At 34.6% G+C, this 12,374-nt stretch overlaps 2 protein-coding genes across 2 annotated transcripts in view; one reads left to right on the top strand and one right to left on the bottom strand.

The window, feature by feature from the left end:
• The window catches only part of LOC112047351 (probable 39S ribosomal protein L24, mitochondrial), a 503,102-nt gene that overhangs the window by 137,768 nt on the left and 352,960 nt on the right, over positions 1–12,374 (top strand). The gene's annotated exons all lie outside the window — the stretch shown is intronic.
• The window catches only part of LOC112055612 (protein madd-4), a 352,294-nt gene that overhangs the window by 84,413 nt on the left and 255,507 nt on the right, over positions 1–12,374 (bottom strand). Inside the window, exon 5 of the mRNA XM_052886188.1 lies at positions 10,870–11,016. Within this exon, the coding sequence (XP_052742148.1) occupies positions 10,870–11,016 (147 nt within the window). The remainder of the gene's footprint in view (positions 1–10,869; positions 11,017–12,374) is intronic.

Genomic DNA, 12,374 nt, shown 5'->3' with positions numbered 1-12,374 from the left:
AAAAACGAAATGTTTCTATTAGAGTAAACACGGAAGAGTAAAGTATTCAGTACAATATAACGAGGAGCTATTTTGTATTTTGGGGCGAATTCTAGGTTGCAGATGTCCGGCGACATTCTGGGTCAAGAGAATTTCCGTCGGTATCTACAAACTACAAAAGAATTGCAAGGATTGAAAAGAATTTTAAGATGTCCAAATACTGAAAAATGCATAAGCGTAGAGAGTAGAGATGAGAAATCATTTTAAAATGTGGTCTCATAAAAAACTTGTATACTTTCTTTAAACAGTCATTTAAACAATCCATTAAATCTCAAGTTTGTAATATCAATTTAACAGGAACTACTAACAGCTCATTTATAAAAAAATAATAATTTGTTGAATAATTCGTCAATTTTCTACCGAATTTAAAAAAAAGAGGAGGTTCTCTATTCTCTATTCGAAGCGTATATTTTTTTAAATGTTTGTTACCTCATTACTTCGTCAATAACCAATTTTGAAAATTCTTTTTTTTATTTGAGTTCACTTTCAGATTTTCGTGTTAAAATCAAAATAACTGAAATACGTCTTTGAAGTCGGTTCCATTTTTATGTTAAAAAGATTATTATTATTATTCTATTTATTTTTTGTATAAAAAATGTAATTTTAAAAAATAAAATTTATTTGTTGTAAAACGCCAAGCTATCCACCGCTTTTTAAAGCAGAAAAGAACAAAGTAAATTTTAAATTTTATATTATGATTACTAGACACCTCTCTCTTGTTTAGCTAAGTAAAAAGTCTACGCTATCAGTACAGCAAAAATGCAACGGGCACCTTTTTTTGAACCTAGGACCTAGGAAATTTCAGATGCCATTAAAATTGAATAATTGATACTGTATGCTATTGTAAATGGACCCGGACTCAGTAGATACAAACCAGTAAGAAACAAATTTAATAGCTGCGTTGGAGTTTCTCATCGAGACACGATTGGACGATAAAGGATGGTTTACATTGAACGTTAAATATTTTATTATGTCGCTGGTCAAGCTTTGCTCAGTATTTATCTTTATATTTATTGCTATATCCTATTTTGCATTTCTTATATTAAGGCCATCTGGTAGATCAGTTTGCAATTTAAGTTACCTCATTTGAACATTCGTTTGGTCTCTGTTTCTGTTATCTTTTGGTGTAGTGTTAGTACGACTTGTCATACTTACTATATTTTGAATACACGAGTACTATTATATAGTAAACTTTTATTTCTTTTCCACACAAGGATACTGTTAAATGTTTTTGAAATTGTGTATAATATTTCAATTAAATCACGTAATTTAGTACGTTACGTAGGATAGTTTATGTGCCACTTAAAGATAATGTTTATAAAACTAATTTTAAATATATAATAATAAGAACGAAATATCGATAAATCAATACAGATGGATTTTAATCAAACAGCTAAATTGATAATAATTTTTACCATTCAACTAGACTTTCCATTAAGTTTAAGCGCAAACTTCGTAACACACTCAATCTCAGCGCAATTGAAATTCGGAATGTTATTCGCACGAAGACACACGAACATGAATTTTGGCAAGAAACTCCTTTTAGAATACGAGTACGTCGAACTCGAATTCCACAAATAGCCCCAGCACTCCAATAAGAGTCACCCAGGCACCATGTAACCCCGCGTTTAATCAAAGTGGGTTTGTGCCGTGAATGACAATAAGATCAGTTATTCGCCTCGTCAGTAAAGATACTGACTGCTGATGCTCTCAGATCTGATTGGGCATGCTTTGTTTCTTCAACGAGATTTCTTTGCCGGCCATTTTCTTGTGAATATTGACCCTTAAGTTATACAATCTCTCTGTTTTGTTTTTTATTATTATTAATTTTAAAAGAATATGAAAGAAGCCGATGAACGTTAAGCCATACCATAAGTTAAGTATTTAGCATACATACTTCGCAGTACAAACTAGGAACACATCTCAGAATACTGCGCTATCGCTCGTCAACCTCCAATATAGCCTCAATGGTAAGAGTGGTCGGACTCATCACTGAGGGGTGGTGGTTCGATCCCCGAGCCGTTGGTCTATTGTCGTACCCACTCCTAGCACAGTTTTTCCCGACTAGTTAGAGGGAAATGGAAATATTAGTCATTTTATAAAAAATATGACGAATATTCTTTTTAAAATAGATACCTGAGGCACAAGCAATAAGCCTCATGTGCCTCTAATTTCACTGGAAACATACCACAAGACAGAAAAATAGCATTGCTGTGCTTCCTGTCACAAAGATGTACTACGAAAATGCTGTACCACGGTTTACTGACTGATTGAATCACTGGTTCATTGGTTGATGACTAACCGACTAGTTATTTAATGGTATATTCTATAAATACATATATTATGCTTACGTCTGATGATTTGCATCAGATGAACATATTCGAAATTTAGACCCAGAGATGTCTTTATCTATAGTGCAAGGGGTGCGTCGCACCCGGGCGCTGCGATCTCAGGGGCGCCCGAGCACCACTATTTTGTTTTCGATTAAACTTTTTTTAAAGGTTGTGTGTATTTATTTTTGTTTTGTTAACCTTTACATCAATAAAATTAAATTCCTATCACAGTTACAAAAAATTACTACCCGCGAGACCTAATGTACCCACCAGTTGTTTCCAGACAAATTTTTGAACTTTACTTTTGAAAATAGATAAATACAAATGAATTAGTCTACTGCACATACTGTTGTTGTAACTTGGAGTGCTGTTTGTACGTAAATATTCCATTTTAACAGTGCTTAGCACACTTAGGTACTAGAGGGCGTGAGGGTGACGATTGCACCCGGGCGCTATAAGAGCTAGAGACGCCTCTGTTTAGACCTTGAATATTTCGAAGTTGCACATCACTACAAATAATTTATTTATTTATTTTATACATATATATATATATACTTCTTGTTGCACTTGTCTGTCTAGATGTGATAACATCGTAAACTACTGAACGGGCTTTCATAAGACTTTTGACCAATTGACTTAATGAATCAGTGGTTGGATGTATAGAACACCTAAATTCAAAAGCTTGAAGCGGCTATGAAAGTCAACCAACTAATTTTAGTATGTACGGTATGTAATGTTACAACTACGAGTAGGTCCCCATAACTATAACAATGCGACTACCAATAAAACAAGTTTCAGAAACTTCCATAACTTATATTGGGTCGCAATTACACCGTAGCGTAAGAGGCTTTCCTCAAAACATAATAATCTTATTTGAATAAGCAAGATGATTAAATGAGATGTAGCTGAGTGATAGTCTGAAGGTATTTCATTTAAAATAAGTAGAATTCAAAATAAGGGTGGCTGAAGAAAGGATGACAATTAAAGATGTTGTAGGTACAATCCAAACTTAGCGTACCTACTGAGTATAATAGCAAATTAATAAAATAGCGATTAAATAATAAAGGGAGGGTGTATAAGGTCGTAATATACCTACTTGAACTTAACCTTTTTTACAAGTACGAAATATTAAAAAAAATCTCAAAATCGTTCAAGCTGTATTAAACGAAGGATACAAACACCGTGACAAGAGATTTACACACCTACATATTAAATCGTATTTGTTATGTTTTCTGCATATATTGATAGATAGAAATCTTGTAAAAATATTAAATAAAATATTTTCTACAGTTACCAGCTGGCCCATTCACTAATTTGGCCTTTATTATCAACCTATTAAAATAAATATCATATCTACTGAGAAATGCCATCTACCTACTGTATGATATCTACGGAGAGTTATCAGTTGGCATCAGATGACATTTGTTACATAGAATCTCAATTTCGTATAAGTCTACTGTGATCAACATCCGTGATTCTCAGGAGGAGATTTCACCCGCGACGAATCAATTTCGTCGATTATGTTACTAATCGGTGTGATGCGCGTTCTATCAACTCCAGTAAGGACTCACTATTAATCACGTGGTATTGGGCCGCGGTTGAAAGCCAAGTTTGCACCTCGTTTGCGATCGACTATTACTTTAAATTTGTTTACTATTGATAGCGGGAACTTTAACGTTGGTAAAGTGAGGGCTTACAAATTGTAATTACCAGGTTACCTTTACAACTTTTGACTGATGAGTTAGTTTGTGTTTGCTTTCAAACGCATTATCGTTGTTTTCAATAGGTATTGACAGTTCATTTATGATAGATAGATATTATATTATTTTGCTAACAAGATAAAATAACATACTTGCGCTGGTTTTTTGAAAGCTTCTCTTCTTATTCTTTACATGTTAGCCCTTGACTACAATCTCACCTGATGGTAAGTGATGATGTAATCTAAGATGGTAGTGGGCTAACTTGTTAGGAGTACAATGACAATCTACACCTCTTTTGGTTTCTACACGACATCGTACCGGAACGCTAAATCGCTTGGCGGTACGTCTTTGCCGGTAGGGCGGTAACTAGCCACAACCGAAGCCTCCCACCAGCCAGACCTGGACCAATTAAGAAAACCTCAATCGGTCCAGCCGGGGATCGAACCCAGGACCTCCGTCTTGTAAATCCAATGCGCATACCACTGCGCCACGGAGGCCGTCAAAAACGCTCAATCGTTATGTAATAAGAAAAGTAAAGTAGTGTTGGAACATTTTCAAAATGCCGTTGTCTGTAAAGATTTCTGGTTAAAAAGCAAAAACAATAATGAAACCCCAGGTTGCCTGGAAGAAATCGCTACGTAGCGATAAGGCCGCCTTTTGAATTCTTTTTCTGTACCTAATATACTTTTAATTTTTTTATTTATAAATACTTTATTGCACAAAAGAAAAACAACAACAAAGAAAAAAAGTAAACATACAAATTTTATATGTCTCAATAATTGTTTTTCTTGTTATGTTGTGGTGGATAAATTAAGTTCAAATAAATAAATGAATAAATGCCTAATTATTTAATTGAATGGTTTCATATTACAAAGCAATGTTTGAAGAATAAATAGACTATATGAATATTATTTAAACGGGTAGTTATCACGATAAAACGACGAGATGTTGATATTTCGACAAAGTTGCATGGATCGTGGTCACGACGGGACTGAAGTTGCGAGATGCGAAGTTGACGTCAGCTGTTAGGGCCAAAAAAAAGGGGGTTCTGCCCCTAACAGCTGATGGTATGTACCTACCCGTTTAAATAATATTGATAATGAACAACCACGAAATAAGTTTATTTTTTACATTAAATAGACTATAATTAAGATTTGGCTATAAAAATGTCAAGATAGAGAATAAGACCACTATTATACAGAAATACGATGTCCATTTAAGTGTACTCGTATAAATAAAACGAGTACCGAGCAGCCTCCGCCGAGACATATATCATGAAGGGAGGGTTACGCCATTTCTTACACCCTGACGCCCCGACGTGGGATTAACCAGTATTATTTAGATCCACCTCAAAACAGATTTCGTGGGAAAATCTAGGCCACAATTACATAAGTGACTTGGTTTATAACAATCCTAAACAACGTATGCGATATTTTGGCGATTAACAAAGCTTTTTATTTAAACGTTATATAACCGGCGTTTTCACCTTGATTGGGAATATCGAGGAAGTAATTTTTTTTCGTATACCGTGGGAATTATTCCAGAATAAAAAGTAGCACATGTATTAATTCAGGGTACAATCTATCTCTATTCCATATTTCAGCCAAATTGGTTCAGGCGTGAAAGAGTAACATGCAAATATAAATCCATAAAATCATTCGTAATTTCGTTTGAAATATTAGTGGGTAGGGAACAAATGGGAAGTGAGATAAAAGTCTTTAAGTTCTAACATTTTTGGAATCATACTTTATATCGTTCTCATTTATGAAAAGTAATGAAAAAAATACGAACTAATGATTCTAAAACACATAAAAACACAGGTAAAGAAAGTCTCCAATGCTAAAATTTTGCATAGACTGCTGAAATTTGTTTTAGCTAAATATTTTGCATAGCCTGCTAAACTAGAGCGTTGTAAAATTATTTGCATAGGCATCTAAACTCTGTTGTTGAACACATCTTTGCATACACTGTTACATTGTAGTGTTGTTAAATATTTAACATGGTTGCAAAATTATGTTGTAGCTGTAATATATTTGCTTTTAATGTTAAATTATATATTTTACATGTACTACCAACATATGTTTATTGTTAAATCGTGTGTTTGGACTTTTAAACAACAAATTTGCGCGAAGTACCAAATTATGTACATAACCAATAATGTATATTGTTGTTGTTTTATTATATACAGGTACTAAATTCTGTTATTGCTACATATAATATATTTGTGGTTTATTTTTCCGTATTACTGCAAATTTCTAATTATGCTTTAGCCATATTAGACCACCAGTAGTCATCGTTGCAGAATACTTGCTGAATATCAGATTACAAAACTCTTCTTTTGATAAAAAAATATGTTTAATCTACACTCTATACTAATATATAAAGCTAAAGAGTTTGTTTGATTGAACGCGCTAATCTCAGGAACTACTGGTCCTATTTGAAAAATTCTTTCAATACTACATAGCCCATTTATCAAAGAAGGCTATAGTTTATATATTATCCCCGTCTTCCTACGGAAACGGGAACCACGCGAGTAAAACCGCGCGAGGTCAGCTGGTAATTAATAATAATTAATATAGTCAACCAATGTGTTTGTCTAAGTAAATAACTTCCTTTAACTAAGATTGCCTGGAAGAAATCGCTTTGCGATAAAGCCGCCTTTTGTATACTGCTTCTTCCTTGTATTGGTTGTATTTTTTTGTGTTATGTTCTGGTGTATAAATAAATAATGTAAATAAATACTTCAAATAAATAGCAAATGTCTAGAATTTTACACACAGTGATAGAGTGATAAAGTCTTTGAGTAGCTAACTTTTTACATGTGAACTGTAAAAAGAGGTGCACAATGAGCAGGCTTTGCGCGGAGAGGTATTACATCAGTCAGGGAGGCTTACGGCGTTCCTCGCAGCCTGAGACGTGAGATTAGCTCGCGTTATTATCCACGAGCGGTACACTGGTACTAACATTGTGGATGATGTGTTGTTAAAAATAAAATGGCCCACTGTACCCACTTTATAAATATTTATAAACTTTTTATTTCGGTTTAAACCATAGAATTGAAAATGAATCTAGAAGAGTTAGTAAGATTAGTAACCATTTTTATCTTAAAAACTATGTTAGTATTAATTATTTTAAACTTTTTTCCTGGTTGTATATTATGAATATTATTTAAACAGGTAATATATTTTAGTTATATATTTTATTTAAACAGGTAAACCACAATAAAACGACGAGATTTTTTAATGTCGATATTTCGACCCAGTTGAGAGATGCGAAGTTGACATCAGCTGTAAGATTCTGCCCCTAACAGCTGATGTCAACTTCGCATCTCGCAACTTCAGTCCCGTCGTGACCACGATCCATGCAACTGGGTCGAAATATCGTCATTAAAAATCTCGTCGTTTTATCGTGGTATGTACCCGTTTAAATAAATAATATTCTTAAGTTAGTATTGTTAGTGAACCTAAACATATAGAGTTATATTACTCCACTTAGAAATATGGCCTGTGGCCACCGCTATCCAACGTGCCACTATTGGGCAGCTCAGTCTCTCCTGTGACTATTTATAAAGCTATTTATGGAGTCATGATCATCAGACTATTTTAGCCTGCGTTTCTAGGAGAGCATATTTGAAACTAAGACCTACCACGTCGCTGCGATGTAGGTTGACGGAATATAGGTAAACCTTTGATACTTACGAATATTATTAGATGCAAATGACAGCGGCTTATCCTGCTCTACAGAGGGAGCGTAACACCACAGGATCAATTCCCAACTTCCGAATCACCTTCTTTGGAGCATGGTGGATCTAACTGCTAAGCTCTTGGGAGCTTGCACTGTTATCAGCTACTTTACGCTACGTTTTGATGACTCTTTACATGCAGGATGCAGGACAGACAGACGAGAAGATTGTATATGGTGTCCCATGTAACACTAAAACTGAATTTCAGAACGAATTCACAAGCAAGCTAGTCAGTTACAAATTGCAGTAATGACGTAAATTGCACAAACTTTGTACTGAGACGTGATATAACCATAGACGTGGGATATTATGCACTTACAAAGGACGCGCCGCTCCTGCAGAATGCGCGCTAAGCAACGAGTGTTATTATAAATTGTCAGGGTAATATTATGTTTGCTTACTCCAAAACATTGTCGTCAGATTATGCAATATGCAACGTTGTTGCAAGGATGAGTGTTTACATCTAACGAGTTTGAATAGTTCTGGAAGATTGTTGTTGCATACTAGTTGTGCCTCATGGTTTCATCGGCCTAATTGTTAATAATAATAATCATTTATTTATTCATTAGAAAGCAGGTTTACAAAGATAGCTTTTGATGATTTGGTGTATGAAAAATTTAAATAGACTATGTACCTATACCTAGTCCTAATTTTTATTCAAACAAAAAATTGTTGCCCACAATAGGGTATGGTTTCTCAATATATGGGAGAGGGTTTGGGGCTTAGATGACGAATACCATGTGTCTACAATGCTGGATAGCGGGCTAAGGGTGCAGATGTATACAGTATAACAATCACTATCAGATATTAGTGATAATCTATACTAATATATAAAGCTGAAGAGTTTGTTTGTTTGTTTGATTGAACGCGCTAATCACAGGAACCGAAAAACTCTTTCAATGTTAGATAGCCCATATATAGAGGAAGGCTATAGGCTATATATTATCCCCGTACTCTTACGGGAACGGTAACCACGCGGGTAAAACCGTGCGGCGTCAGCTAGTTTAAATATATACAAAAAAAATTCATTATGCCAAATAAGCTCTTAAAGTTTATTTTGTGTATTGGCACCGCCTTCAAACCGATCTAATAAGGTACTCGTACGATGTTATTTTTCGCTTTATAGTGACAGTTTTCTTGTGTTCTAGCATAGTGATGGTAATCCACATACAGTATGGGCAATTTCTTTCACTTATTACAGTTATTTTGATTTTAACACAAAATTACTATCAAAGCCAATTTTCATGAAAATTTAATGGAAACAATCTGAAAGCATATTCTTTGAAACAAAAAAAAACTAAATTAGTTAAGAAATGACGAAGTTATGATGTAACATACAAAAAAAAACATACGCGTCGAATTGAGAAACTGTTGTTTTTTTTGAAGTCGGTTAAAAACTGGGTCCTTAGTTTTAAGCAATATTTTGTATGAGCCCTTCTCAAACTAAGATACGTTTTAAATACGTACGTATACGTTTTAAAATCATTAAATTTTTTTGATAATGAAAAAACAATATTAAAATGATTGTGGTTTAAAAATGAACAACAGTTTTAATAAACAAATAAATTAATTAATTTTAGCTTTGTCTTTGAATTAATGGGGGATACAGCTAACAGTTTGTAGAGAACGATAAACTTCCCAACTCCAGGCTACTGTCCTATATGTATTTTTTTTTACACATCTACGAAGGGTTTTTTATTAAATATACAATTTCGTTAGGTTATTTGTCGTTTATGCATCAAACACAAAAGCACTGGTAAACAGAGAGTTTTCAGATGCATCTCAAAAGATTTCCATACGTTCTACCAAATGCTCATTCATTTAACGATATATTCATTCAATTAAAACAGCTCCAAATTTCACAGCTAGACCGATGATTCGAACCCAAGACCGATAGAATATTATGCCAATGCTTCTGCGAGTTTGCGTGTTAAACTTTCCCACCTTAACTACTCAACTAATGAATCTGTGATACGACAACCTAAATAACAAGTCAGGACAAGTACATAGAATCCGAGCAGAAAATAACACCTACCAACATTAATTGGTTGTGTAATGAAGAAGAAAATGCGATGCTCACGTCGGGGAAAAATGTATTAGGATATTTTCACACCGTTAACGAGCACCGAACTAATTTTCCAGTTAGTGCCGCTGTAAATCAAAGTTTTATAGGTTAGAACAACCGTTTAGCCGTGTCGAGAAAATTGAGTGTAAACAAAACTAAATAGGTTTCTATTCCGGCTCGTAAAAACTCTACTTATTTATTTAGGTGACGTACGGTTTATGGCTTTCTGTAGGTCTACATAATTGGATTTTAAAATCTGTTCGTATAATCACATAGAATTGACTGATTGCGATTTAATTGTGTTTTTTTCGCTTTGTTACTTGACGACGACTTTCTATTAATAATTATTATTGTAACCATATTAACTTATTTCAATTCTTTTTATTTTTTTTTAATTTAATGAAGCTATAATATAATATCCACCAGGTGGACTGACGACATCAAGCGAGTCGCAGGGATGCGCTGAATGAAGGCGGCTCAGTATCGTGATGTTTGGAAGTCACTACAAAAGACCTATGTCCTGCAGTGGACGTCCATCGGCTGATATTATGATGATGATGAAGCTATAATAGCTCCGAAGTGACAGGCTGGGTTGTAATCGATAAGTTTTTGGTAACATCCCGTTTGTTGCACTGTTATCGTACTTACCTCTATTTAATTTGGTCATATTTATGTATTAGTAACTGACTAAATAACAACAATATTAAAAAAATATTTTGCATTAGTTTAGATAATATTAAATTTATATTATTTCCTTAATATAATGTTTAAAACTTTATCACTTTTTCTTGAAATTAAACTGAATCTTCATGATCGAGTTATAAAAAATTGCTAAAGATAAAATAGAATAAATAAATACACTACACTCACACAGACCATACCAAAATAAACATTTTATAAATAAAGCAGATTAATGTTATAAATTGCTAAACCAGGTCAGCTAACGCCGACGACAGTCTTGTCGCGGTTACGTGCAAAACATGAACTCACCTGCATGTTACATATCTTGTAGCGCACGGGCTCGCCGCGACAGCCGGCAGGCGACGCGCACGTGCGCAGCTGTCGCGACACGCCGCCGTCGCACGTGCGCGAGCATAGCGACCACTCGCTCCACTGCGACCAGCCGGCGCGACCGTCCTGTCGTGATAATATTTCGATTAGTTGGTATAGAAAGAACGATTATGAGGATAGATTAGAGAGAGATAGAGGACTGTTATTGTTAGTGCCCTATTTTTTTCAGAGACAGTGACCACAACGTCGCAATGGTTGCCATTTTGCAAAATATTATACCAAAATCGCAACAACAGCGACTCTCTCGCCGGTGTAAGTTACCTAGTATAGCAGAACAGGCTGACAATAATTATATAGCTTATAGCAAATGACGAAGATCTATCACAGGTTCTTAGGAACGTCACACTATGCGGACAATCGAAAAATGTCAACGCGTCCGCTCGCACTCGGAACAAATTGAAGCATGTCGAGTATTTGTTTCATGCTCCGCGAATACTGTATACGATATATGCCGTCACTCAGCATGTGTAAAATGCAGTAATTTTTAACGTTTTTAAAATTATTTCCACAGAGGCAATTCAAAAACCCGTGAATTTTCGTAATTCTCTTCGATTGTAAAGTGTGCCAATCTTGCATGGGGCTAGTGCGTTGAACTATGAACCTCAACAGACTCAACAGTAAGCCGAGGAAAACGCCGCCATATCTAGATATTTTTTATCGAATTTAATATCTAAACTAATGATAGAAACTAATGTAAGGTTGGATTATTAGGCTCCGAAACTACTGGACTGATTTTAAAAATTCTTTCACCATTGGAGTGCTTCGTTATCAGCGAGTAGTATACGTTTGTATCTCCGTATTCCCACGAGAATGGGACCTACACAGGTGAATCCACAGATCTCTGTTGTTTAGTATAACTTTGGAGTAGTAAAAGCTACTTCTTTTCACATCAAAGTCAGGCCAGTTAATTGTAACCCGCAGTTCAGAATAATAACGAGATGTAGTTCGCAACAATTTACATTTCCAATCCCCGGGGAGTCAGGGACCACATCAAATAACCCGCTCCCTCATCGTGTGTTACATTAAATTAAATTTCGATATGTACAATGTACATACATTCTACTTGACTCGTTCCGTTTTGTACGATATGTATAAGCATATGTAACGTCTACACCTTTGAGAGAAGGGAATCTAGATGGGAAACTGGCAAATCACTTCTAAGCTACCTGCTTTTCTTGATTTATTTCAGAAATTCATTGAATGTTTGATTAGTGCTTTTTTGTGTTTGTTTTTTTTTATCAATACATCAATACTACTAACATCCATATTAAATAATGTTTTTAATAATTTGCTTAAAATTAAAATTAGTATTGATGAATAGTATCTGTCTGTGATATAGAAATAACTAGTTTTATTAATTAAAGTAATTATTTACACGACAGTGAAACACAAACAAATGTTTTAAAATATTTGTCTTTATGAAA

This window comes from Bicyclus anynana, chromosome 2 (genome assembly GCF_947172395.1).
Source record: "Bicyclus anynana chromosome 2, ilBicAnyn1.1, whole genome shotgun sequence".
Lineage (NCBI taxonomy): Eukaryota > Metazoa > Arthropoda > Insecta > Lepidoptera > Nymphalidae > Bicyclus > Bicyclus anynana.
The sequence above is the reverse complement of the archived record's forward strand: the minus strand, read 5'-3'. Positions and strand labels throughout refer to the sequence as shown.